This window comes from Microcaecilia unicolor, chromosome 6 (genome assembly GCF_901765095.1).
Source record: "Microcaecilia unicolor chromosome 6, aMicUni1.1, whole genome shotgun sequence".
NCBI classification, from domain to species: Eukaryota; Metazoa; Chordata; class Amphibia; order Gymnophiona; family Siphonopidae; genus Microcaecilia; species Microcaecilia unicolor.
In genome coordinates this window covers 286,519,988-286,547,878 of record NC_044036.1, presented here as the reverse complement: position 1 = coordinate 286,547,878, position 27,891 = coordinate 286,519,988, and the positions used below count along the sequence as shown (strand labels likewise).

General features: G+C 44.4%; 2 protein-coding genes across 5 annotated transcripts in view; one reads left to right on the top strand and one right to left on the bottom strand.

The window, feature by feature from the left end:
- The window catches only part of LOC115473084 (surfeit locus protein 1), a 37,103-nt gene extending 23,041 nt beyond the window's left edge, over positions 1 to 14,062 (bottom strand). The window contains exons 1-2 of the mRNA XM_030207725.1: positions 13,573 to 14,062; positions 10,468 to 10,552 (exon numbers count right to left, since the gene is read on the bottom strand). Coding sequence (XP_030063585.1) covers positions 10,468 to 10,552; positions 13,573 to 13,638 — 151 coding nt within the window. The 5' untranslated portion in view covers positions 13,639 to 14,062. The remainder of the gene's footprint in view (positions 1 to 10,467; positions 10,553 to 13,572) is intronic.
- A 941-nt stretch (positions 14,063 to 15,003) lies between these two features.
- The window catches only part of LOC115473086 (sulfotransferase 1 family member D1-like), a 47,686-nt gene continuing 34,798 nt past the window's right edge, over positions 15,004 to 27,891 (top strand). Inside the window, exons 1-2 of one of the 4 annotated variants that reach the window (XM_030207731.1) lie at positions 15,004 to 15,037; positions 23,684 to 23,823. In XM_030207731.1, the coding sequence (XP_030063591.1) occupies positions 23,697 to 23,823 (127 nt within the window). In that variant the 5' untranslated portion in view covers positions 15,004 to 15,037; positions 23,684 to 23,696. Of the gene's footprint in view, positions 15,038 to 17,907; positions 18,052 to 23,683; positions 23,824 to 27,891 lie in introns of those variants that run through there. The other 3 variants (XM_030207732.1, XM_030207730.1, XM_030207733.1) reach the window with 3 other exon arrangements.

Genomic DNA, 27,891 nt, shown 5'->3' with positions numbered 1-27,891 from the left:
CACTCTCCCCACTCAGGGTTTGGCATCTGCCCCTCTCAATTACCCTCTCCCCCATCTTCTATTGGTCCTTGGCTGTGGCTGCCTGCAGCCAGGTCTGAAGCTTTCTCTCTGACCCATGCTGCCCATGCAAAAACAGGAAGTGATATCAGAGGAGGCACAATGGGCCAGAGCTTTGGAGTAGACTGCAGGCAGCATATGTGTACCACTGCCATTGCTGGACACCAACAGAAGACCATGCAGGGGGTGATGTTGAATCCTGCTTGGAGAGAAAGATGCTGGAACATGCTGAGGACAGGGTTCGGGAGTGGAAGAGAGCAGAAGAGACGTCTGGAGGAGTCAGGAGATGCTGCAATGTGATTAACTTCTTTAATCATTCCATCCGCTGATAATCTTGCTAAATACTTCAATGAAAAAATATTAAAATTACGCAATTCACTTCCCCCAACAGAACTCCAACTCAGAACATTTCTTTACTGTACTTGAACCCACCTTGGGTGCCTATCTTGCTGATCGTATCTGGTCAAACTTTGATCCTCTCACCATTGAATCAGTCACCCAGGCGGTCCTAAGGTTCTCCAATTCTTACTGCAAATTGGACACTTGTCCCAATTATTTACTCAAATCTGCTCCTTATCGATACTTAGTAGATTTAACAACCCATCTAAATTTCATGCTTCAACAAGGTCTCTTCCCTGAGGATCATGGTAACATTCTTCTCACCCCAATACAAAAGGACACCAAGAAAAAGACCGATGATATTACCAATTACCGCCCAGTTGCCTCTATCCCACTGGTGGTTAAATTAATGGAGAGCATTGTGACTAAACAACTTACGAACTACCTAACCAAGTTTTCTATACTACATGATTCGCAATCAGGATTCCGCTCCCTTTATAGTACTGAAACAGAGTAGTTACTTACCTGTAACAGGTGTTCTCCGAAGACAGCAGGCTGCATATTCTCACAAGTGGGTGACGCCACGTCGGCCCCGGAGGATTTTAAAGCAAAATCTCAAAATCTCTTTACGGCGTTCCGTCGCGCGAGCGATCGTACTGCGCATGTGCGCACACCTATTCCCGCTCGCCGAGCGGACACGCCCCTCAGTTATATCCAAAAGAAGGAGGAGACAACTCCAAAAGGGGAAGGTGGGAGGGTTTGTGAGAATATGCAGCCTGCTGTCTTCGGAGAACACCTGTTACAGGTAAGTAACTACTCTTTCTCCAAAGACAAGCAGGCTGATATTCTCACAAGTGGGGTATCCCAAGCTTTCAGGCTTACACAACAAACAGTGGTCAATAGAGTCTCGCAACGGCGAGGCCAGAATAAACATTGACCTGAAATATGTAAATGAGTGTAGCCTGGAACAGAACAAACATGGGCTTAGGAGGGTTGGAGTTGGATTCTAAACCCCAAAGAAGTTCTGCAGCCCCGACTGCCCAAAAACCGACTGACGCGTCGGCTATTCTGCTGAAGGCAGTAGTGAGATGTGAATGTGTGGACTGATGACCACGCCACAGCTTTGCAGATCCCTTCAAAAGTGACTGATTTTAGATTAGTCACCTATTCAGCCATGGCTCTAATTTTGTGAGCCGTGACATGGCCTTCTAGAGTCAGTCCAGCTTGGACAAAAATGAAGGAGATGCAATCTGCCAGTTAAGAAGAAATGATGCGGTTTCCGACAGCAACTGGCATTAAAAGAAATAAACAACTGGGCGGACCTTCCGAGGGAGCTCGTCTGCTCCACGCAAAAAGTGCGCAGCTTGCTTTCGCCAGGGCTTGTAAGATGAGGGAGAAAGCATGTTGGCAAGACAATTGACTGGATCAGATGGTACTCTGATACCAGCGCCAGTAAGAACCTTGGCTGCATGCGGAGAACTACTCTGTTAAGATGAGAAGTAAGGTAAGGAGCTTGAGCTACTAGAGTCTGAAGCTCACCGACCTTTCGAGTTGAAGGAACAGCCACCAAGGAGAATGACCTTCCAGGTCCAATACTTCAGATGACAGGAATCCAGTGGCCCGAATTGAGCTTGCAGCAGCTGGATGAAAACGACATTGAGACCCCAAGATACTGAATAAGGAGTGATAGGGGCTCTGACCGAAGCATAAGAGCCAACTTGAAAAATTATTGTGGGTGCTAAGCCCAACAGAAATAATCCCCCTTAGATACAGACAAGGAATTCTCTCAATACTGTGGGAGAAGTAAACATCATAAAGTGGACAGCTGAAGGCTGACCTTGTACACGTTGATGATAAGCTCTTATTGCACGAAGATGAATACAGACCGAGTTGGTCTTGAGACCAGATTCAGACAGGTGTGGAAAGAACTCAAGCAAGGTCTGTATAAGACTAGAGGCAGGATGTAGGACCTCGCTGTCACACCAGACGGCAAACCTCTTCCATGAAAAGAATAACACCTCTTTGTGAAATCTTTTTTGGAAGCAGGCAAGAGTCGGGAGACACTCTTCTGGAAAAGTCAACGAAACCTACACTCTCAACATCCAGACCGTGTGAGCCATAGATTGGAGGTTGGGATGTAGAAGTGCCCCCTCGTTCTGCGTAATGAGAGCTGGAAAACATTCCAACTCCAGAAGAAGAGGGAATCGTATCTGACGTAGCTAGAAAGGAGCAATCAGAATCATGGCTCCACAATCTTGCTTGAGAATCAGCAAAGTCTTTTCCACCAGATGTATGGTAGGATACGCATACAGAAAACTTGTCCCCCAAAGAAGGAGAAAGGCATCCGATGGTAGCCTGCCGTGAACCTGCAGCCTGGAACAGAACTGAGGGACTTTGTGATTGAACTAAGTTGCTCAGCCTGTCGGCCAGACTGCTGTTTACGCCAATTAGATAAATGGCTTGGAGAAAACAAGCCGCGTTGGCGAGCCCACCGCTACATCTGCATGGCATCTTGACTCAGAGGACAAGATCCAGTACTCCTTTGTTATCGAGTACATCACAACCCGATTGTGTGGTTGATTAAAATAATTAGGTTGGATAGCCAGGAGGGATGCAACCTTCGTCAGCAGCTTTTGACTGAGTAAGGTGGACTGAACACCTCAGAATCAAAATGGAGAGAATTAACCACCTCTGAGGGGAATTCCGAAGACTGGCGAACAGTTGGGTTACATCCTCTAGATGTGCAAAAGTGTCAAGGGAGTGACGTGAACTGTGGAAGCCATGTGTCTAGAAGTCTCAATATTACTGTGCTGTAATCTGTTGAGACGGGCAATCAACGTGTTAAGGGAACACTTGCACTCCCAGTCCATGAAGATACGCTGCAACAACAGCTAGGCACTAGGAAAAACATACTCTGGACGCAAAGTGAGTAGAAGTATCTTGTAAGTCCAGAGAGCATAACCATTTGTTTTCCTGAAGTATGGGAAGAAGGTTGCTCAGGGAAATCATCCTGAACGAAATCAGTTGAGGCCCCTTATGTCTATGATGGGACGGAACCCACAAGGAAGGACCTGGGATAGAAACTCAATCCTTCTTACCCTTGTGGAACAGGCTCGACTGCATTGGTACCGAGAAAGGCAGAGAGTTTCTCTGCAAGTACTCAGTGTTGATGGAAGCTAAAGGATTAAACTTCCAATGAACAATGTGGAGGGTTTGATTCCAGATTGAGAATGTATCCTAACCGGACTATTTGAAAAAACCCCCCGGTTGGAGGATATAGAAGTCACCTGTGGTGGAGAAAATTTGAACTTCCCCCCGACAGGCAGATTGGCCGGTACGGACATTCGTTGTTTTTTTTTTTTTTATATATAGTGGCTATGCTGAATTGGAGCCACTCCAAAACCCCTCTCTGGTTCCTGCGGAATAGCTGCAGGAGCCTGATTAGGTGCACGCCGTTGACTAGAACGAGCGTGCTGATCTCTTTAGAGAAGTTCCGAGATGAGGAAGTGTATGCACAGCATATCAACAATTTTCTGCTGAGTCTCCTCCTCCAGGTGAGAGGCACACAGTCATGAGAGTCTGCGCATCACCATACCTAGAGCAGAAATCTAGGTGTTACAATACAAGTGATGAAAACGCCATTGGACAGGAACTTGCGACACTTGGAAAAAAGATGTAGCCTACTCCGGTGGGAATGCTCATAAAGATCTGGCAGGACTTGGTCTTGGACGCGATCATGCCAGCCTGGTACGCCATTCTCCAAGGGAGGCTAAGAATGTATGCTCTGGCCTCGGGGGCGCCGAAGCAAGTTCTTAGAACTGCTATCAGTTCTGAGTTGAAGATGGTAGTCCAGGACCTCGAGCATCTGGCATTGGGCTGATTGACAATCTCCATTGTAATGTGTCAAGAGAAATAGAGGATCTAGAGGATTCTCAGCAGAGAAAACCCCATGACCTTCATGTTCATCAGATGAACCATCATTGAACTGAGCCAACTACTCAAACAGAGCAGCTCAGATGCAAACATTGACCAGTATAGAGCAACTGTCATACATACAATTCTACAGAACAGCTATGGAAAATATGTTCTCCTGTAGTAAAATGGCTGTTCTTAACATGCATTTCTGGGCCTGAAAGCCAAGGTATGGAGGCGCGGTAAGTTCTACGAGCGAACACCCATACCAGAGGCAGCATCGGTGAAGGAGACCAGTTGAAAAGCTAGATGCCGCGGGAGGCGGTAGCATCCATGGCGTCCAATGGTACCCATGGTCTCGAAGCCAAGGACAACATCTGGCAATGCAAGGGAATCGAAACCAGACTGCCAGATGACTTCCATAACAGAGATGTGACCGATGGTACTGATAGTACTCATGGCACCGACGGTGCCGATGATACACATGGTACCGATGACCCCCGGTACCAATGGAACCCATGGTACTTGGTACCGATGATAGTCATGATATCTGGTATCGATGGTACCCATGATACCCTAGTACCGAAGGGACCCTTGACATGTGGTACCGATGGTACCCATGATATTCGGCACCAACAGCACCGACGGTACCTATGGTACACATGGTATCGACGGTGCTCAAGACACCTGGTACCAATGGCACCCATGGTACCGATGGTACCTGGTCATGCACCGACGGTATCCATGATAGCTATCCATGGTACCGACGATACCCGATACCGATGGTACTCGTGATACTCGGTACCGATGGGCGATGATACCTGTGATCGATGGTGCCCATGATATCTGATGCCGATGGTGATACCTGGTGCCGACGGTGCCCATGCACCGAAGACACTCGGCACCGATGATACCCGGTGCCGACGGAATCCATGGTACCAATGGTACCGGTACCGACGGGACCCATGGCACCGACCATGGTACCAATGTTCCCGGTACCGATACTCCTTGGTACCGACGCACCGGTGACATTCGGCACCGACGGCACCCATGGTACCGATGATACTCGGTACCGACGGCACCCATGGTACCGATGAAACTCGGTACCGACGGTACCCATGACACCCGGTACCGATGATACTCGGCACCGACGTGATACTCGGTACCGACGGTACCCATGACACCCGGTACCGATGATACTCGGTACCGACGGTACCGATGATGCCCGGCACCGACGGCACCCATGGTACCGATGATACTCGGTACCGACGGCACCCATGGTACCGATGATACTCGGTACCGACGGTACCCATGACACCCGGTACCGATGATACTCGGTACCGACGGTACCGATGATGGCCGGTACCGATGCGGTGTATCGACGTCCAATGCCAGGATACCTCCATAATAGAGGGAGCAACGCTCTCGGCACCGACTGATGTCTGAAGCCCGAATACCTCCATAACAGAGGGAGCAAAGCTCTGGGCACCGATGGTACCGACACCCGCTGATGCACCCGAATGACCTGCCAAGCAGGAGGCGCCAAGGCAGGTGGAGACCTACTCGATGCATAACTATACCCAGCGTGCATCGGTCTCTGTCGGACTCCCTGACAAGTAGCATAAGTCTCGTCTTTGAGACACTACCTGCGCTTCACAGGGAGATGATCCGGTCCTTTGGGCATCCCTGGCAGAGTAGAATACGTCTCGGTACTTTGAGACACTACTTGCGCTTCACAGGGAGATGATGCGGTCCTTTGGGCATCCCTGGCAGAGTAGAATACGTCTCGGTACTTTGAGACACTACTTGCGCTTCACAGGGAGATGATCCGGCCCAAGACACTTCCGCCGATGCGTCCGAATGACCTGCAGAGCAGGAGACGCCGAGACGGGTGGAGACTCACTTCAAAGGTTACACCACTGATATTGTGTCACCAGGCTGCCCATTCAGTGGCTGTGACATACATCTTCACCATGAAGCAGGCTCTCACAGCTCTCGAGAGCAATTTATTTAATAAATGGATCAAAAAATGTGGGCTTGTTTTATTTGCTGGCTAGAGAGAGCCCACAGATAACAATATACCAGCACTTTCAAGTAAAAAAGAAAAAGAGAAGCTTATAAGCTTCGTTGAGGCACAGCCCCTTGTGACTCTGGCAATTACTTAAATTTTTTTCTTGCCTCAGGTACAAAAAATACCTGTATATATAAGCCACAATGAGCCTGCCATAAAAAGAAAAAAGAAAAAAGAGATTTACTCCGAAGACCTGAAGAAAACACGAAGCCCTAACGAACTCCGTGTCTCCTCAGACGCGGAAAAAGAAAAACTGAGGGGCGTGTCTGCTCGGCGAGCGGGAATAGGTGTGCGCACATGCGCAGTACGATCGCTCGCGCGACGGAACGCCGTAAAGAGATTTTGAGATTTTGCTTTAAAATCCTCCGGGGCCGACGTGGCGTCACCCACTTGTGAGAATATCAGCCTGCTTGTCTTTGGAGAATGTTTTAGTTACTCTTTTGAGCAAATTTAAGCAAGAAATAGCTATTGGAAAAAATATACTTCTCCTCCAATTTGATATGTCTAGCGTATTTGACATGGTCAACCATGACATTTTACTAAATCTCCTTGATTACTATGGGATTGGCGGACATATATTCAGATGGATTAAAGGCTTCTTATCCTCTTGATCTTACCAAGTAAAATCTAATTCAAACATATCATCTTCCTGGAAACCAGTTTGCGGAGTCCCTCAGGGTTCACCACTTTCACCAACACTTTTCAACATATTGATGATTCCATTGGCCAAATCCTTATCCAATTTAGGCCTTAACCCATTTATTTATGCTGATGATGATACAATTTATATACCTTTCAGACATGATTTGACAGAAATCACCAATACAATTAAGATCGGTTTGAATACAATGGATGCATGGGCAAACTCATTCCAACTGAAACTAAATTCTGAAAAGACTCATTAGTCTTATCCTTTCTTCAAAACACAATAAGTATAAACCTTCTACCGTAAACATCCCAAACTACTCTCTTCCAATCTCGGATAGCCTAAAACTGCTTGGCGTCATAATTGACCGCAATCTGACACTTGAAAGTCAAGTAAATTGCACTACAAAGAAAATGTTCCACTCAATGTGGAAACTTAAACGCATAAAACATTTCTTCCCACGAGATGTATTTTGCAACCTAATACAATTTATGATACCAAGAGGCATATTTTCAAAGCACTTTGGGAGGCTAAGTTCCATAGGTTTCTATGGAACTTTGGGAGGCTAAGTGCTTTGAAAATGAGCTTGTAAGCCATTTAGATTACTGCAATGGAGTCTATGTAGGTTGCAAAGAACAACTAACAAAGAAATTTCAGACCGCACAGAACACAGCAGCCAGACTGATATTCGGAAAACCAAAATTTGAAAGTGCCAAACCCCTTCGTGAAAAACTGCACTGGCTTCCCACCAAGGAACATATTGCCTTTAAGGTTTGCACTCTTGTCCACAGGATTATTTATGGTGAAGTTACTGGATACATGTTGGACCTCATAAAATTACCACCCAGAAACAGTACCAGCCTATCCCGAACTTATTTAAATCTGCATTATCCAGACTGCAATGGACTTAGATACAAATCAACTTATGCTTCCAGCTTTTCTTACATAAGTACACAAACATAGTAACATAGTAGATGACGGCAGAAAAAGACCTGCAGGGTCCATCCACTCTGCCCAACAAGATAAACTCATATGTGCTACTTTTTGTGTATACCCTACTTTGATTTGTACCTGTCCTCTTCAGAGCACACACAACTGTGCCCAAAACTGTTAGATCTATCCATAACCATCTTAACTTCAGGAAACTACTGAAAACCAACTCGTTTAAGAAGGCCTACCCCCCTGATCCAAATTAATTTCCTACTTCATGTGACACAACAAAATATGGACCGTACTAGATTTCTATAATCTACCCTCTCTTTATTTCCTTGTTGTTTTATACTGATGTTTGTTACATGCTTGCTACTGTACTATGTATTTGTATTATTGAACTGGAGTCTACCTCTACGGTATTGTGTAAGCCACATTGAGTCTGCAACTAAGTGGGATATAAATGTGTTAAATAAATAAATCATGATTAATTTAACTGCAATTAAATTACAGCTTTAGTTTATATATATGTCCTAATATTACTATCAAAAAATAATACCTGCAGGTAAGAGAACACCGAAACAATTCAAAAAGTATCACTACTATTCCCACTTATAATGAGAAAGGGACTCTCAGAACAGAAGCTTACAGCAGCATGATTTCTGCCTATTTAAAGCAAGGCTTTGCTGCATCAGTCCAAATTTATATGTGGTTTTCATTGCATTGAAAAAAAACATATCCAGGAATTCTTAACTTTCTTAAATAGGGCTGTACATTGATTAAAAGTTTCAGTCACATGATTGATCGCGATCAAAAATTTTAATCACATGGCTAATCACATGATCCAAATGGCCACCATCTCCCTTCCTCCCCTCCCCTCCATGGGCACCATCTCATCTCCTACCTTACCCTCCCCTCCATGGGAACCATCTCCTCCCTTCCCTCCATTCATGATCACTATTGTTTCCCTTCTCTTTCCTCCCCTCCCATCTTTGATCCTTTCATTCCTATTTCCAGCATTCTTCCATGCCCCCCCCCAAACCCATCTTTGATCCTTTCATTCCTATTTCCAGCATTCTTCCATCTCCCCCCCACATCCCTCTTTTTTCTTTCTCCCCCCCCCCCCCCCCCATGGTTCGCATCTTTGTCTGTCTTTTTTTTTTCCACTTCCTCTTTCTCCCGTGCCCCCACCCACCACCACCATGGTCCGCATCTTTCTCTGTCTTCTTTTTTCTGCTTCCTGTCTTCCGTGCCCCCCACCCTCCCACTGCTGCCACCGTGGTAGCATCTTTCTTTCTGTCTTTCGGCACCTCTTTTTTCCTCTCCCAGCATGGCACTCCAGCACACCCCCTCTCCTCTGTGGCTCCTTCTCCCTGTTCCTCACCATTGCAGGCTGCACAGAAAACAGTGCCGCTTCTCAACTGGCCCGAAGCGTCTCTCTGTAACAAGAAGTTCTGAGGTGAAACTTCCTGTTACAGAGAGACACTGTGGACAGGGTGAGAAGCAGCACTGTTTTCACTGCAGCAGTGAGGAGCAGGGAGAAGGAAACGCAGAGAAGGGGGGCTGCTGGAGTGCCATGCTGGGAGAGGTTAGAAGACGTATCGACTAGCGGGAGAGGGATGACAATGTTAACGCGAGTTATACATTTAATGCATTAATCGCTTTATTAATGCATTAAATGGACAGCCCTAGTCTTATAGCAATTGCTACTGTCCCATTCAAATATCATTTCCGTTACCTTTTTAAAATGAAGTGTCCATTACACAAAGCTGTCAAAAACAGTCAACGCATTTAAATTGGAAATGCCATTTGAAGTTTTACACACCATTTTTAATGTTTGAGTTGGCAATCACTTACATGGAAAGTAAATTATTTGAAGCCTATTGCTCTGTTGGTAGCAATTTTGGCATTTTTCAGCTTACTTTGATAAGCATTCCAATATGGTTACGATCAATTGTTTTTTAGTCAGATGTTTGTAAATTTAAATGTGATGGCTGTCAAAAATTAATTTTTCATGTACTTGTTTTCAGTCATGTGCACTTGACACTTAAAGGGATACCAGAAATTAGTTAAATGTGACAACGTTTAAAAGTTTATGGATATGCGGTTTTAACTGCACTGAAAAATTAATATAAATTTGGACTGATGACTGACATAACGGAGCCAGAAATCTTGCTGGCATAATTCCTGTTCCGGTGGTCCCTCTCATTATTAGGTGGGAATGGTAGTGATACTCTTTGAGTCCATGCTAGCACTACTAGCAGCATACTAGAATAGACTGATCAAGCAAAGTATAGATATAACTTAGCCTTTTTCCATTGCTCTTTTGAGGACCATTATTAACTGCATCTCAAACTAAACATATATCATGGCCAGGCAGAGCTACTATATATAGTATCTGTGTTCATGTGTTAACATTGACAAGATGGACAATTACTATTTCAAACCTCAGGAAGGGTCTGAGACTAGAATTCAGTTTTGTGGATTGAGGAGTCAGGGCCCCTTTTCTCACCTTTCTTTGGGTGAATTAACAGACAAGATCCTGGATTCCTCCATAGGTACCCTGCTGCAGGACTTTGAAAAGATCTATGTAGTACCTGCAAAAGAAGATTCTTATTAAGAGTATTATAAATAGTTTATGCTCACCAAATTTTAAATATTTCAAAATACAAATAGCTGAAGTATTCAAAGACCATCTGATTCACGTTACAAGATGATAAACTTTGTGATGTTAGCGAGATGAGGGCTTGGAAGGCATAAGAAAAAATGAAAGATATGGGGGAGGGGGAAGAGAATAAGCACAAACAATGGAAAGAAAGATTAAATGCAGATTTCAAGAATAAAAACTGATGCTCTCTAAGGGGGGCTTCTGTCATTGGTTTTTGACTCCGGTGAAGGGAAGCAGCAGAAGACAACTCTAGGGAATCTGGAGAAGAAGCTGCTATTCCAAGAAGATCCGGAAGATATCGGTCACGGATTTGCAGAGAGGGGAGCCACCCCTGTGAGCCAAAGATGTTTGAAGGCTTATAATGCAAAATTTTTAAAAGTGAGCCACACAGCAGAAAAGTAATAAATTGGAAGCTGTGCGTAGCACAAAAAGCAAAAACGTATCTATGCAGGGCTTCGCAAATCTTCTCCCAATTAGAACAACAAGTAGTTTTCATCTTGACATGCCAAAAAATCCTCAGCAAGGAAAGGACCCCCTTGTTTTGCAGTTGCTGTGTCAGGAGGAAATTAAGTTGTCTGTTCCTGCTGACACAGAAGTGGAGGAGTAGCCTAGTGGTTAGTGCAGTGGACTTTGATCCTGGGGAACTGAGTTCAATTCCCACTGCAGATCCCTGTGACTCCACACAAGTCACTTAACCCTCCATTACCCCTGGTACAAAATAAGTACCTGAATATATGTAAACCACTTTGAATATAGTTGCAAAAACCTCAGAAAGGCAGTATATCAAGTCCCATTTCCCTTATTGAGGATTTTTTGGCATGCCAGCATGTTAAGAACATGAAGGTTGCTTGTTGATCTATTTGGGAGAAGATTGCGCTTAATTTTAGTGCAAAGCCCTGCATACAGATAAGTTTTTTTTTTTGCTTTTTTGTGTTGTGCGCAGCTTTGAATTTATGATTTTTTTGCTACATGGCTCAATTTTTCAGGTGTTGTATTTTAGGCCTGTGGACATCTTTGGTTCACAGGGGAGGATCCTTTCTTTGCAGGTTTGTGATTGATACCTTCCGGGTTTTTGGAATGGCAGTTTTTTCTTCACATTTTTTTGGAGTTGTTTCCTGCTGTTTCTTTTTGCTGGAGTCGGAAGACAATGGTTGAGGCCTTTTGTAGGGAGCTTAGGGTTGATTGGGAGTAGCCCCTGGGCAGTTGAGGTTTTATTAATTTATTAATAATTAATTAATAATTTATTGACTCATAACCACTTGTAACCACTCGCCTCCACCTACCCTCCTCTCCTCCTTCCTGTACACATTAATTGATTTGATTTGCTTACTTTATTTTTTGTCTATTAGATTGTAAGCTCTTTGAGCAGGGACTGTCTTTGTTCTATGTTTGTGCAGCGCTGCGTACGCCTTGTAGCGCTATAGAAATGCTAAATAGTAGTAGTAGTAAATAAAGCGGTTGGTATTGTGTGTGTGTGTGTGTGTGGGGGGGGGGGGTGATGACAGATATAGGGGGAATAAGGTCAGAAGGAGAAAGTTGGGGGATGATGGTGAGGGCCAGAGAATAAGGATAAATAATAGGGTAGGGATTACACATGTTCACTTATCCATCTTCCTAAATCCTCTCACTGTCATATTGTTGACCGTCTATACATATATACACATTCTACATTGGTTGACACCCATACCCTCCTCCCCAACCTCCACAATGGCTCTGTGGCTGATGCAGTCTCAGAAAGGGAACATGGTGGTTTATTCATGCATAAAGGGCATACACATGACTGTACGTTTATGCCTGTAATTACTGGATATTCTGATTCCATCAATGTTTTGTTACACTATCAGGCTCATTTTCAAAGCACTTAGCCTCCCAAAGTTCCATAGAAACCTATGGAACTTAGCCTCCCAAAGTGCTTTGAAAATATGCCTCTATGGGGCTCATTTTCAAAGCACTTAGACTTACAAAGTCCATCCTTGGCCCTCTCTGCCCTTCCCTCCTCCATCCACATCCAGCAATTCTCCTCTCTCCCCTCCCCTCCATTTCCAGCAATTTCTCTTCTCCCTGGGCCCTGCCATCCCATCCAAGTCCATCCTTGGCCCTCTGTACCCTTCCCTCCTCCATCCACATCCAGCAATTCTCCTCTCTCCCCTCCCCTCCATTTCCAGCAATTTCTCCTCTCTCTGGGCCCTGCCATCCCATCCAAGTCCATCCTTGGCCCTCTCTGCCCTTCCCTCCTCCATCCACATCCAGTAATTGTCCCCTCGCCCTTCCCCTCCATTTCCAGGAATTTCTCCTCTCCCTGGGCCCTGCCCTCCCATCTGTTCCTCTCTCCCCTGCCCCCCTCCATTCACCCATGTATCCAGCAATTCCCCTCTCTCCCTGAGCCCTGCCATCCCATCCATGTCTCTCTTTCCCCTGCCTGCCCTCTTCTCTCCCCCACGATGCACGATCGATCATCGATCCCTTTCCTGTTTCGCTTTTAAATTTACCTCCAGTCCGGCAGCGTCAGTGAAAGCGCTCCCAGCCAGTAAAAGCGCTTCTCTTCGCTGTGTCCCGCCTTCTGAAGAAGGCGGGACACAGCGAAGAGAAGCGCTTTTACTGGCTGGGAGCGCTTTCACTGACGCTGCCGGACTGGAGGTAAATTTAAAAGCGAAAAGGAAAGGGATCGGTGATCGATCGTGGGGAAGAGAAGAGGGCGGGCAGTTCGGACGAGCGGCGGCGGCGATCCCCGGTTGGAGCTAGGTCAAGGCTGACTGAGGCGTGCCGCGCGGGGCCCCCCTAAGCGCGGGGCCCTATGCGGCCGCCTCGGCCTAAGACCGGCCCTGCACACTGCTCATTACACCACTTGAGTAATAATTTATTTTAGCTAGCACCTCGGGTAAAAATGAACAAAAGTTCGATTTATTTCTACGGTGATATTGGATCTTTCTTCCCAGCCTCGTCTCTCACCTGCATCCCGCTGAATGCTCTTCTCAGGAAGGCAGCACCGGTCAGCAGCCTGCTAACAGAAAACATATTCGTCTGGCAGGCTGGCCCGATTGAAAAATGAAAACAGAAGTCTCTCTCTTCCTAGTCTCTATGGTCATTGTCTTCCCTTCCTGTTCCTCCCCAACTTCCGCTCTCTATGGTCAGGGGTGCGCTGCGCTTTGCTTAATTATCCTCATAGACAGTAGACCAACTAGAATGTTAGATAATGAACTGGAGACCGCGACAGTACAACGAGCCCAGTAGGCGAAGATTGCCACTACACTGGTTTATCCGAAACAATAGCCAGGGCCGGTCTTAGGCCGAGGCGGCCGCATAGGGCCCCGCGCTTAGGGGGGCCCCGCGCGGCACGCCTCAGTCAGCCTTGACCTAGGTCCAACCGGGGATCGCCGCCGCTCGTCCGAACTGCCCGCCCTCTTCTCTCCCCCACGATCGATCCCTTTCCTTTTTCACTTTTAAATTTACCTCCTGTCCGGCAGCGTCAGTGAAAGCGCTCCCAGCCAGTAAAAGCGCTTCTCTTCGCTGTGTCCCGCCTTCTTCTGACGTCATGACGTCAGAAGAAGGCGGGACACAGCGAAGAGAAGCGCTTTTACTGGCTGGGAGCGCTTTCACTGACGCTGCTGGACTGGAGGTAAATTTAAAAGCGAAAAAGGAAAGGGATCGATGATCGATCGTGCATCGTGGGGGAAAGAAGAGGGCAGGCAGGGGAAAGAGAGACATGGATGGGATGGCAGGGCTCAGGGAGAGAGGGGAATTGCTGGATACATGGGTGAATGAAGGGGGGCAGGGGAGAGAGGAACAGATGGGAGGGCAGGGCCCAGGGAGAGGAGAAATTGCTGGAAATGGAGGGGAGGGGAGAGAGGAGAATTGCTGGATATGGATGGAGGAGGGAAGGGCAGAGAGGGCCAAGGATGGACTTGGATGGGATGGCAGGGCCCAGGGAGAGAGGGGAATTGCTGGATACATGGGTGAATGGAGGGGGGCAGGGGAGAGAGGAACAGATGGGAGGGCAGGGCCCAGGGAGAAGAGAAATTGCTGGAAATGGAGGGGAGGGGAGAGAGGAGAATTGCTGGATGTGGATGGAGGAGGGAAGGGTACAGAGGGCCAAGGATGGACTTGGATGGGATGGCAGGGCCCAGGGAGAGGAGAAATTGCTGGAAATGGAGCGGAGGGGAGAGAGGAGAAATGCTGGATGTGTATGGAGGGCAAATTGTTGAATTTAAGGCTGGATCGGAACACTTTGAAGGCAGATGCTGAAACTGGAGAAAGGATAGGGACAGGGGGCTACAGATGGTAGACAGAACACAAGGACACAGGAGGATGGTGGACACGGTGAGAGAAAAAATATCAAACGGAAAGAAGACACTGCATAAAACAGAAGACACTGGGACCAAAGCGAATAGAAAAACTAAATGATCAGACAACAAAGGTAGAAAAAAAGTATTTTATTCAGAATTTATTAATTGGAATATGTCAGCTTTTAGAAATGTGCATCTGTGATATTTTGCATGTAAGTTTCCATTTTTCTAGTATTGCTGCAGGCTGAGTCTTACTTCTTGAGGTAACTTTCCATTCAGTATTTTGCCTTCATATTTGTTGTCATGTGTTTTTCATGTGTGATCAAGGTACAGTATCCTGCTAGCGTGTAGTATTTGCAGCCCTTTTTTTTTCACAAGGTAGTGTATTGGTGTTATAGAGCCTGGTGTAATTACAGTTCTGCCTTTCCATGCATAAGGTTGTAGCTCGTCCTGTCCTTGGAATTAGTGCTGTTATGGTTTGGTAAGGTTCTGACTGTGTTTTTGCACACGTTTGTGTATAGTGTTTTGCAGTGGAGAGATTGTGTGTCCGCACCTCTGACCCCCCCCGGGGTTATGAGAATTTGAACTACTAATTGTGGACTTGAACTGAATAATTTCTTGGGAGGGGGGGTTTCATGATAGCATTGTGCTTATTATTTCAATCAGTTTTTCTGTACAAGTTTAGCTTCATTTGTCTTTATTTGAAATTTCATAAATAGAAAATTTTCTAAAAATTGAATAATCTTATCAATGGGTGGGGCGGGGGCGGAGCTAGGATAGGGGCGGGGCTAGGATGGGGCCCCACCAAATTGGTCTGCATAGGGCCCCGCACTTGCTAAGACCGGCCCTGACAATAGCGAACGCATTGAAAACAATAGTAAAAGATTAGAAATAATGGACTTCTTATGCGTGGTCCATCTGTAAAAAGTCAAAAGCTGTTCCAGCTGGGTAGGCAGTGCCTTGAAAGGTGGAGGACACAAGATTTTTTTTTTACTTATTTGACAGCTTTTTAATTTATTTGGATATGTAGATATAAATAGGGTTACCATATTTTGTCCCCCAAAAAGGAGGACACATGCCCTGCCCTACCCCACCCCCTTTCACGCCCTCGCTCCGCCCCATCACATTTCCCTTCCCCCCTGTCACACACCCTGTCACCCCCTCCCCTTACCTTACTACTGCCCTGGTGGTCTAGTGACCTCTTTGGGGCAGGAAAGAGCCCCCTCTTTCCTGCCCGGAGCGCTGCCCTGCATGCATCCTTCCTGCTGGTGATCTCGGCTGCGATTCAAAATGGCCGTTGAAAGTTGAAGTCTTGTGAGGTCACTTCAACTCTCGGAGGCCATTTTCAATCAGCGCCGAGATCACCAGCAGGAAGGATGCATGCAGGGCAGCGCTCCAGGCAGGAAAGAGGGGGCTCTTTCCTGCCCCGAAGGTGGACGAGGTCACTAGACCACCAGGGCAGTAGTAACTAAGGGAAGGGGAGGCTAGCAATCTGCCCGTTTGTCCGGATTTCTGGACAAACGGGCAGATTGGCAAAACCCACCTGGTTGCCCAGACATGTCAGGGTAAATCCGGACATATGGTAACCCTAGATATAAATATCATGAAATAAATACTGAATAACACTAAAAGTTTCAAAAATTATTGAAGCTGGGAAACAGCACTAAAAGGCTGTATTTTGTGCTCATGGCCAAATTTCAGTGAGGATATCCTGTTTAATGATGGGTTCATCTTAACTGTTGTTGTTATGGACAGTGTGATCATCTAGCCACACAGCTAAACTGGTCTGGGTGATCTTACTGAAACGGCCTTCCAATAGCACAGAACTTTAAAAGCTCTGTGTGCACGTGTGTACTTTCCTGCCAGTGGTGTTGCTAGGTGGGGCCACAGGGGCTTGCCCCCCCCCCCCAAAAAAAAATTTTTGCTCTGGGCCCCTGGTTGGCTGGCGGGGGTCTCCCTTTTTTGTTTGCACTCCTTGCTGACGTTGCCGCTGCAAGCTCTGGAAGTACTTTTCTCAGACTGATTTGGATTGTTGAACTCCCATCATTTTATCACACAAGAAAATTTGTTTTTTTTCTCTTAAACATTTTGGAACATCATAAGACTCCTGAGGCAGGCGCACAAGCGCCAAAACACGGCTGCCGTGTCGAGTCATTTGATGACCATTAATAAAGACTTTGTAAACCATATACATCTCCCTGGGTTATTGAAAGAGCCAGACCATCCTACTTCTTTTTTCTGGGGTCCCCAACCCCCACCAGCTGAAGACTTCATCCAGCGCTGGCAATGCGGCAGCACTGCTGGAGACCAGCGCTGGATGAAGTCCTCAGCTGGCAGGGGTTGTGGACCCCGCAAGCCAAGGTATTTGTGGCGGCAGTGGAGGGAGGGGTGGCAAAGGCAGCAACCAAAATGTGTCCCCCTCCCACTTGAGATCTGGCTACACCTCTGTGAGGAAAGCCACTGCTTATCCCTGGGGTTAAGTAGCACATAATCTTGCTACTTTGGGGGATTCTGATAGCTACCTGTGACCTGGACGGGCCTCTGTTAGAAATAGGATATTGGGCAAGATGGACCTTTGGACTGACCCAGTATGGGAATTCCTACTTTCTAATGTGAAAAATATGCAAACGTGTGAAGACTTCATGGGCACCAGCTCTTTCATTTGTTGTGAACAAGATGTTAATCCAAAACTGCTGGGGGGGGGGGCATTTTGTGTCTTGCAGGTAACTGGGCCAATCTGTTTTTTCAGACCAAATGCAAAACAGCCAGGCTCCCCCACCTTGCTTTTCCATTTCATTGTATTGGGTTAAAAAAAAATATATATATATATATATTTTTTTTTTCTGTTCTCTCTGGTCATCTGCCAGTTTTCTTGTGTAAACTGGTGAATGTTTCAATCATTACATCATCTTTAGCAAGAATTTGAAAACTGCTTAATCACCAGCTGCAGAACAATGTGTTAGGTTGAGGATTATTGTAACCCCCACCCTTAAGATCAAATAGCACCTACATGTGAGAGAGCTCACATTCAGAGTTGTGGGAGGAGAAACTTATTGGAACTTTGTCCTTATTTAAAGCTCAGAGCTCAGTTTGGTTTTGACAGCCAAAAGTAAAGAAGAGTTTGGGAAGCAGCAAGATTGAATTTGTAAGTAAAATGGGATGGTAACTCTAAGGGGCCTTTTGCAGTTAAGGAATCTATGAGAGTGTGAAAATCAAATGAGGTAATGTTTAAACGTTTTTGGAAGACTTTTATCAAGAGGAATGCTATACACAAGACAACGCAAAGCTGAGTAACTCACTTATTTTTCTGAATAATAGGTTAGGTCATGTGTTAAAATGTAGAAAAGGGAAATGGAACTTGATATACTGCCTTTCTGAGGTTTTTGCAACTATATTTAAAGTGGTTTATATATATATTCAGGTACTTATTTTCCAATGGAGGGTTAAGTGACTTGGCCAGAGTCACAAGGAGCTGCAGTGGGAATTGAACTCAGTTCATCAGGATCAAAGTCAACTGCACTAACCACTAGGCATCATTAAGTTCTAGGTTACATTTTACAAGACCCTTTGTCTTGGTCTTTTTAGTCTGTTCACTGCCTTGAACTTTGGGTTAGGTGGCTTACAAATACCAAATAAAATTAATCTGTTACTTAACACGGAAATAAACAGACATAAAAAATGTTGGCACAATATGTTAGAAGTGTTTCACCTCTTATTACTTACTAAGTTTTTTAGACAGCAAAATATTTGAGTATTGGTTCTGTAACATTATATAGGAGTGGCAACATATAGTTCTACCAATGGATGTTTTGGGGGTTTTTGTAAGACCTTCCCCATAAAAGCAGATTATGAATACCAAATTAAAGAGGAAAGATGATGTGCAAGGATGTAAAACTTTCTCAGACCTCCCAGGGTTTTTGCAGACCTCATGAGAGAACATATTGGTAATTCAACAAAACTAGAACAACTTCTTCTGGGGCCTATTAGTAGAGAGGACAACATACTACCTATTTATATGAGATACTCTGGGAAGTAATTCTGAAAGAGAAATAGTCTGATCAAGAACAGTGCATTGGGTGTTAGTTGCAGGACTGCCAAGAGGGAGGGGGCCAAAATTCCCCGGGCCTGCCAAGCTTCTCCTTTCTGCCTGCTTCGGGTCTGCTCTCCACTGCTGCTGCGTTCCGCCCAGGATGCAGATGATTGCAATCATCCAATCATCTGTGTCCTGATTCCCGGCATGGAGAGGCACAATAAAGGATAGACTGTGGGAGCAGGTACACAGCAGAAGCAGCCTGCTGGTGACTGCCCCTTCCCCTTGGAGGCAAACACAGAAGGGTAAGGGGACGGGCGAGAGCGCCAGTGTGAAGGGGGGGCATCGCGAACGGTGGTGACCCTGCTTAGTTGTCAGAATGCATCCTGTAACTGCTTAACTTATCCTGCTGATAACAGAGCAGCTTCTGCAAAGGATTCTATGGACAAATGCTTCGAAAAAGGCGCCACATTTCATGACCTGCTGGGATGCTATTATATATAGCATCCTAATATCAATAATACATTTTTGGCTTGTTCCTCTTCACTCCCAGTCCTTGAGGCTGTCAAGAGGACAGGTTTTCAGGTTATCCCTAGTGAATATGCATGAGAGAGATTTGGGAAATGGGACTTGATATACCGCCTTTCTGTGGTATTTTGCAACTACATTCAAAAGCGGTTTACATATATGCAGGTACTTATTTGCATACAGTGAAGGTACTACCATCATACATGTTTACTAAGGATAGCTGGAAAACCTGACCTTTCGGCAGCTGTTGAGGACTGGGAGGGAACACCAAAGTTCTAGGGTCAGGGAAAAAGCTTTCCCTACTATGGGTGTGGTTACAGCAAATAAAAAGTTATGAGGGTATTAAAGCAGAAAGAATTAACAGGAAGATTCATTGTTAAATATTTTCTTCTCCAAGGACTATGGCTAGTAGGAGGCTAAGAATGAAATCATTTCCTGAAAGTGTCTAACTTGCTTTGCTGTCCGTTTTCAGGGGGAATGGGTCCCCGTTCCCTAAGTCCTGGGAGCTTTGCAGAGCTGAAAGTTCACGTTTTGCCAGGGTCATAGAATCGGTGCTGTTTTAGAGCGGCTGTACTGTAGGCACTCCAGGGAGAACTTACTCCTTCTGGACTCAGTTTTTGAGACACATTTCTCCCCTGCATACACTGGGTGCAATGGGGACTAGAGCCAGCACTGTGACTCAAACTTCTTTTAAATCATCTTTAAATCCAATAATACATAATCATGAAAGTAGATGAACTCAATGGTATCACATAGGATTTATTAACTGCTTTTATGAAGATTCACTCAATGTACAGCTGGTCATAAAACATAACTTTGTTAAACAGCATAACAATAGTAAAGTGACCAAATAAAAGCAATCAATGAGGTAATGCTGGCATGGCAAACTGAATCCTAGTAATAGGACTAAGATTCAGAAATATGCACAGTAGAATAGTCATATAATGGAATATGTAAGCAGAGAACAGATGAGACATCATAGGTAGCATAGAAAGCGCAAGTATATAATATACAGAGTGAGACAAACAGGCTTATTTTCAAAAGTGATCGCCGGTGATCTTCCGACATAAATCGGGAGATGGCCGGCGATCTCGCAAAAGCGGCGAAATCGGTATAATCAAAAGTTGCTTTTTTGACACATCGCCGCTTTTCCGTCGCCAAGCCAGCGAAAGTTCAAGGGGGCATGCCGGCGGCGAAGCGAAGGTGGGGCATGGGTGTGGCTACCAGATGGCCATCTTTTGCGGATAATGGAAAAAAAAGCGGCGTTAATCAGTATTTTGCCGCTTTTACTTGGTCCTTTTATTTTCATAACCAAGCTTCAAAAAGGTGCCCCAACTCACCAGATGACCACCAGAGGGAATGGAGGATGACCTCCTCGTACTCCCCCAGTGGTCACCAACCCCCTCCCACACTAATAAAACTAAAAACCTTTTTTGCCAGCCTGTATGCCAACCTCAGACAAATATGCAAGGCAGGATTGCTCCACTCCCACTATAATATATATTTTAAAGCTGCTATAAATGGAGTCCTGTGTGATTCTGACTGCAGAAGAAAACGGGCAGAAAAGGAAATGGTAGGTGCTGCTTGCTAACTACCTCTACTGACTAGAAGACATTGCACAGGGTGTGGGGAAGATCTGTGGGCAATGATGGCTTTGGTTTCCCTCCCCTCCCTCAATACTCTTGCCTTGGTAGCCATTGAATTACACATTGGAAAGGCCCCTGCCTAAATGTATGGGCCCTAGGCACATGCCTAGTCTACTTATGCCTTAATCCTTCCCTGGGCATATGTGGAAACTATAGAGATACACTGCCTCCATAGATGAGGAGCTTTATAAATGAAACTGACTAAATTTTAGACTTTGAATCCCCAAATATATAAGTACTAATAAACCTCTAAACCAGTGCTTCCCAAACCTGTTCCTGGAGGCACCCCAGCAAGTCAGGTTTTCGGAATATCCACAATAAATATTCATGAGAGATTTGCATGCATGACCTTCACTGCATGCTTCTCTCTCATGAATATTCATTGTGGGTATCTTAAAAACCTGACTGGCTGAAGTGCCTTCAGGATAGGTTGGGGAACCACTGCTCTATACTATTGTGCCTAGGAGTGAATGGGATAGATGTGGGGGGAGTTTTGAAGGTTCCCCCAAATTCTGTATATTGCATTTACAGTTGTGTGCCAAAATGTGTGTGAAACTTTGATTAACAAACCCTCAACTAGTATTGGGTGCTAACAACCAATTATTGCAGTTAATTGGCTTTGATTGGAAGTTACACACATATTTTGCTGTGTACTATTCTATAAAGATCTACCCCTATTTGTGCCTAAGTTGGGTGTCGGCATTTGTAAATCTGGTGCCTAAAAGCTTGGTGTGTAATTCTATAAAGTGAACACACCCATTATAGAATCACTCTTGATACCAAATTTTGATTGCCATTTACTAGTCTATAAAATTAATGAGTGGAATTGAATGGGTACATGTGAAGCGTCTGTTTACACTTTCCAAAAATACTAGGACTAGGGGGCATGTGATGAAGCTACAATGTAGTAAATTTAAAACGAATCGGAGAAAAATTTTCTTCCCTCAACGTGTAATTGAACTCTGGAATTCGTTGCCAGAGAATGTGGTAAAGGCGATTAGCTTAGCGGAGTTTGGACAGCTTCCTAAAGGAAAAGTCCATAGACCGTTATTGAATGGACTTGGGGGAAAATCCACTATTTCTGGGATAAGTAGTATAAAATGTTTTGTACTTTTTGGGATCTTGCCAGATATATTGTGACCTGGATTTGCCACTGTTGGAAACAGGATGCTGGGCTTGATAGACCTTTGGTCTTTCCCAGTATGGCAATACTTATGTACTGAAGCCAGCCCTTTTTGTATGTGCAGGGGAAATAAGAAAAGTTTGGGGGTTTTTTGATGCCCATTAGGTATTTTACTGCAAATTGATTTAGGTTGACTTTAAGGAATGTGATCTGTAAATGTAAGAATGTCAATGTATTTATTACATTTGTATCCCACATTTTCCCACCTATTTGTAGGCTCAATGTGTCTTACGTAGTACCGGAGAGGCCTTTGCAGGCTCCGGTGTGAACAAATACAGAATGATGTTGTGGTAAGATCAAGTTTATGTGGCGCAGCCACATTAGGGAATCGGAGAACGGAACAGTTGTGTTATGTCCATTACGTGCTTTAGTTTGGTTAATTGAATAAAATTGCTAATTGCATTAATGTTTGTAAATAATGATATTGGAATGTTATAGAGTGGTGTTGAAAAGCTCTTGACCCAGCCACCCTCCATTTGTGCCTGCCCACTCTGTTGTCACTAGTCTTCCTCCCACTGCAACTAAAATCCCTTTTGGGTTTGTCTCGAGGATGTTTTAACTTTACTATTATGGCCATCAACATGCCCCTAAAAGTCTCTTCCAGGATCTGCCACCCTCTCACTAGAAAAATATATTACCACATCCTTTCAAGAACTTTTCTTCCTTCAGTTCAAATGATGATCCCTTGCCTTGAACTTCTAATTCTATGCAAAAGGTCACCACCTAGTATTTTAGTTACACCTGGCAGATATCAGAATGTGTGTCATCTTAGTCCCCTTTTTGTTTATGGATGACCTATAGTATAGGCTGTGCACCTTTCAAAATGGCCCTTAGAATTCCTGCCACCTTTTGTAGTTCTGATATCTCTATAAATTTAACTGTTCTCAAGAGTTCAGAGATCTATAGAGATCCAATATTACAGGGCTTGTGGCAGGATCTAGTCCCTACTGGCAGTGCATTTTGTCTAGCAAAAAAGGTGCCGGTACTCAAATGCCAGGCCACCCTTCAGGGGTGGAGTGATCATTGAGGGACTCACCCCACAATACCCAGGACCCCTGCAACCAGTCATAGAATCTATGACAAGGCAGAATTTGTATGTAGAACCTGAGTTCTTTCATTAAAATACGAGAACCATGGGTCAAGTTTAGCAGACAGTGGAAAAGGTGCCGGTACTCAGTACCCCCTCAAAAAAGAGGGGATACCAGTAGGCAGGGCTTTCTGCTAGCTGGAAGGAATGTGTGAAAGTCTCCAAGTATTATATAAAGTCAGGCTACAGGCAACCATAAAGGTGGCTCAGAGAAAGGAGTTGGGTCTGTTCTATTCATGAAAATTTGTAATAAAGCAAGCAAACTCCAGGGAAGTAGTAACCAGAATCTTTCTCTGATCTGAGGTGACCAGAGATCATGCGCAGTCAGCTAATACTGGTGGAAGGGGTGCCTCTGTCTGACATAATTGCCCCTCACTGGCAGGAGATCCATAATTTTCAAGCCAGACCAGGAGATGTTCTCATAGCTACATATCCAAAATCAGGTAAGATGTATTTTCTTTTTCTGGACTATCACTATAATCCTTTTGAAAGGCAAGCTAAAGACACATACAAAGGAATCCTCTAATTGCATCCCCAGTAATTAGTGCTTATGTTGCCAGATCACAAACACTTTGCATCTCCTATTTTAGCTCAGAGTGCCAAAGCTCAGTCCCAAGTTGAAGGTGGGTAATGGTAATTGAACATGGTGGAGTTGGAACGTTGAACTTTTCTGTAGCTAGTCGGTGGGGACAGTGACACTGGATAGAAGTCACTTACCATTTCACTGAATTAGATGAATAGATCCAAAGGTTGTACTGGCTTGGGCATGATGTTCACTAGTTCTATTTGAATGGAAGTAGCTTTGTTTCTACTAATCCTTTCAACCATTCTTCCCTAGAGAGAGAGCAGCTCGGCACCAGTCCTAATACTATCCAGTCCTTTTTCATGAAGGCTCTGTAACTATCACTAATCTATCAAACAGCAAAAAAGGCTGTGATCTGCCAGCAGGTAAACCAGTAGAACAGAAGAGCAGATCCACTGTGGACAAGAAAAATGTTTTGTTTTTTTTTAAATCAAGGACCAGATGTAGCCATGTTTTGCCAAAAAGGCTGCATCAGGGGTTCATAAGTACACTGTTAACAGACATGCAAAAAATCATAAACATATCAAATTAAAATAACATGCAAAAAAGACAATCATGCAAAATCACAATAAGGGTTAGTTAATATGATAATGCTCAACATAAACACATAAATAATCAAAATGCATTATTAATACATATTTTAAAAATGAGCTTGACTTACCAGATATAGGTGATCAATACAAATTGGTGACTTTCATAAAACCAAAACCATTTGTTTCATAATGGGATGTGAACCAGAAAAAAAGAATTGGATATAGATGATCCAATACAAGTTGTGTGATAAAATCAAAACAGTGCGTTGTAGTGAATCTCTGATAATCATTAATGCTTCTTTCTGAGGAATATTACTATATAGTGCTGCAATAGATAACATTTTTGTGATGTGGTAAAGGCCAAGAAGGTAAACTACTAGAATTTCATATATAGCTGAATACTAAAGATGATTTAAGGTTTGATATGAATTATGATGCAACAGAGAGCCTTCCTGGATATTAAGATTAAAGTACGCAAGAGGAAAGTTTGAGATGACCTTATTTTGTAAACCTACAGATATAAACGAACTCTTACATTTCAACAGTTGTCATAGTATGCCGCTGAAATGCAATTTGCCTTTATAGCCAGTTTCTGAGAGTAAAGAGAATTTGTTCAACTTAAAATGATCAAATCCAAGAAGCAAGTACTATGTTTCAAAAATTTAAAGACTGAGGATATCCGGTAAAGTATACAAGGGAAGACTTCAAAAAGGCCAGTATGATAGATCAGAGTTCCCTACTTACAGCGCAACCTATGGAGACAACTTTTCAAAATTAATGGGGGTGCTAAGCCCAATGCAAATAACACTTCCCTGGCCAGATACAAGGAATTTTCTCAATATTGGGGGTGCTCAAGCACCCACAGAGTCGGCTCCAATGGTTAAGGACAAGATAGTACGTCCAATTTTTTGTTTTTAATCACTTAGCTCATGACATAGAAATTCTTAGAAGGCACTGGTGAGTTATTCAGACTATACCTCCTTTTGCAGATAAGGATATCTTGATGTCATTCAAAAGACATAAGAATCTTAAGGATATCCTACCTAGTACACTCTGCTTCACCGGTGTCATAAGTGACAAAATATGGGGTCATTACCTATGCTGTGGATGTTTCATTTGCCATCAAAATACTACTACTACTATTTAGCGTTTCTATAAAGGTTTTTACACATCCCACAAGCGGGGAACTTTATGAATTGAGACGCTAGTCAAATTGCAAGTCAGAGCAGGTGATTTACATTGTGATATGCCCATGCCAATTATATACTGGCAAAACAAAAAGGGCACTGAATAAAAGGTTTATTTAACACAGAAGTGCTATTAAGAGAAAAGCTGTGAACAAAGCACTAGAGGAACATCTGATACTAAATCAGTTCTAAGGTTTGCTGCTATACATAAGATTGCACCGTATTGGAGAGGAGATGATATTGATTAGCTATTGTCACAGGAGGAAAAAAGGTGAAGATTAAGATTTAACACGACACCAGCAGGGTTGAATCAAGAATATGATCTTTCAGTATTTTTGTAAATCAAAAGGGACATATCTAATGATTGTAGTCAATATTTATTCATTATTTACCTAATTGTTTCTTTTATATATTTGTCTTATTTAAGAAGCTAGTACATGTGATTCATGGATTTATAATGTTTTTAATGTAATTTTAGTTTACTTGTGTTTATAATGGCATTTCAACATTCATACATTTTGTTTTGGTGCTTCCCATGTTGGAATGCATCCAAGATGGCTGCTGGAACACTTGGAGGGGCATAATTGAACAAAAATGTCTATCTCCATGGGCGTTTATCTCCGAGAACGGGTCCGTGAAGGGGCAGACCGAACCGTATTTTTGGAAAATATAGACGTCCATGTTTTATTCAACAATTTGTGAGCTGGGCGTTTTTGTTTTTCAGTGATAATGGAAAATGAAAGCGCCCAGCTAAAAAACGAATAAATCCAAGGCATTTGTTCGTGGGAGGGGCCAGGATTCATAGTGCACTGGTCCCCCTCACATGCCAGGACACCAACCGGGCACCCTAGGGGGCACTTTTACAAAAACAAAAAAAAAGGTAAAAGAGCTCCCATGTGCATAGCACCCTTCCCTTGGGTGTTGAGCCCCCCAAATCCCCCTCAAAACCCACCACCCACAAGTCTACACCATTACTATAGCCCTAAGGGGTGAAGGGGGGCACCTACATGTGGGTACAGTGGGTTTGGGGGGCGGTTCGGAGGGCTCCCATTTACCACCACAACTGTAGCAGGTGGGGGGGGATGGGCCTGGGTCCACCTGCCTGAAGTCCACTGAACCCCCTAATAACTGGTCCAGTGACCTGCATACTGCTGCCAGGGAGGTGGGTATGACATTTGAGGGTGAAAATAAAAAGTTGTGAAACGGCATATTTTGTGGTGGGAGGGGGTTTGTAACCACTAGGTCATCCCCGATTCCCTCCAGTGGTCATCTGGTCATTTAGGGCACTTTTTGGGGCCTTATTCGTGGAAAAACAGGGTCCAGGAAAAGTGCCCTAAATTCTCGCTAAAAACGCATATTTTTTTCCATTATCGGCGAAAGGCGCTCATCTCTGATCGGCCGATAACCACGCCCCAGTTCCGCCTTCACCATGCCTTTGACACGCCCCCATCAACTTTGTCCGCATCCGCGACGGAGTGCAGTTGAAAACGTCCAAATTCGGCTTTCGATTATACTGCTTTATTCGTTTTTGTGAGATAAACGTCTATCTCCCGATTTGGGTCGCAATATAGGCGTTTTTCTTTTTCAATTATAAGCTGGATAGTGGCTTCACTTTCAAGATGACAGAAGCTTGTTTTTGTGAGAACCTAGTGGAGAGCTGCTTTTCAGCATTGTTTGCTGCTTTGTGTGATCCAGGAGTTACTATTTTGTAAGAATATGCTAGAGCTTTTATCTTAATTTTTCTTAAGAGGCATTTTGAGGTTGGTATTAAACAGTTTTATTTTTGGCTTTTAAACCCGTAGGCAGTCTTGTATGCTTTTTCTTTTAAAACTATCTCAAGGGAAGCACCATTTTACCCCTGAATATATATGTGTCCCTTGTGGTCTAATCATGTATGCTGTTCATTCACTAAGTCACAAGCATACATCATCACTCACATTCTATCATACAGGGGTCCTTTTGCACTGCAGCGGGTAAAACAGCCCCCAGACACACATGGCCATGCAATAAGAGAACTCTTACCACATGCCCATGTGGCAGGGAGCCCTTACTGCCACCAATTGAGGTGGTGATAAGGGCTCCCATGCTAACCTGGCAGCACGTGTCGATGCCTGATTACCACTGGATTATTGCCACGCAAGCCATTTCCAGGGTTTTCTTTTCTCCCGAAAATGGCGCATGCTTGGGGCAGGACTACTGTCGACGGCC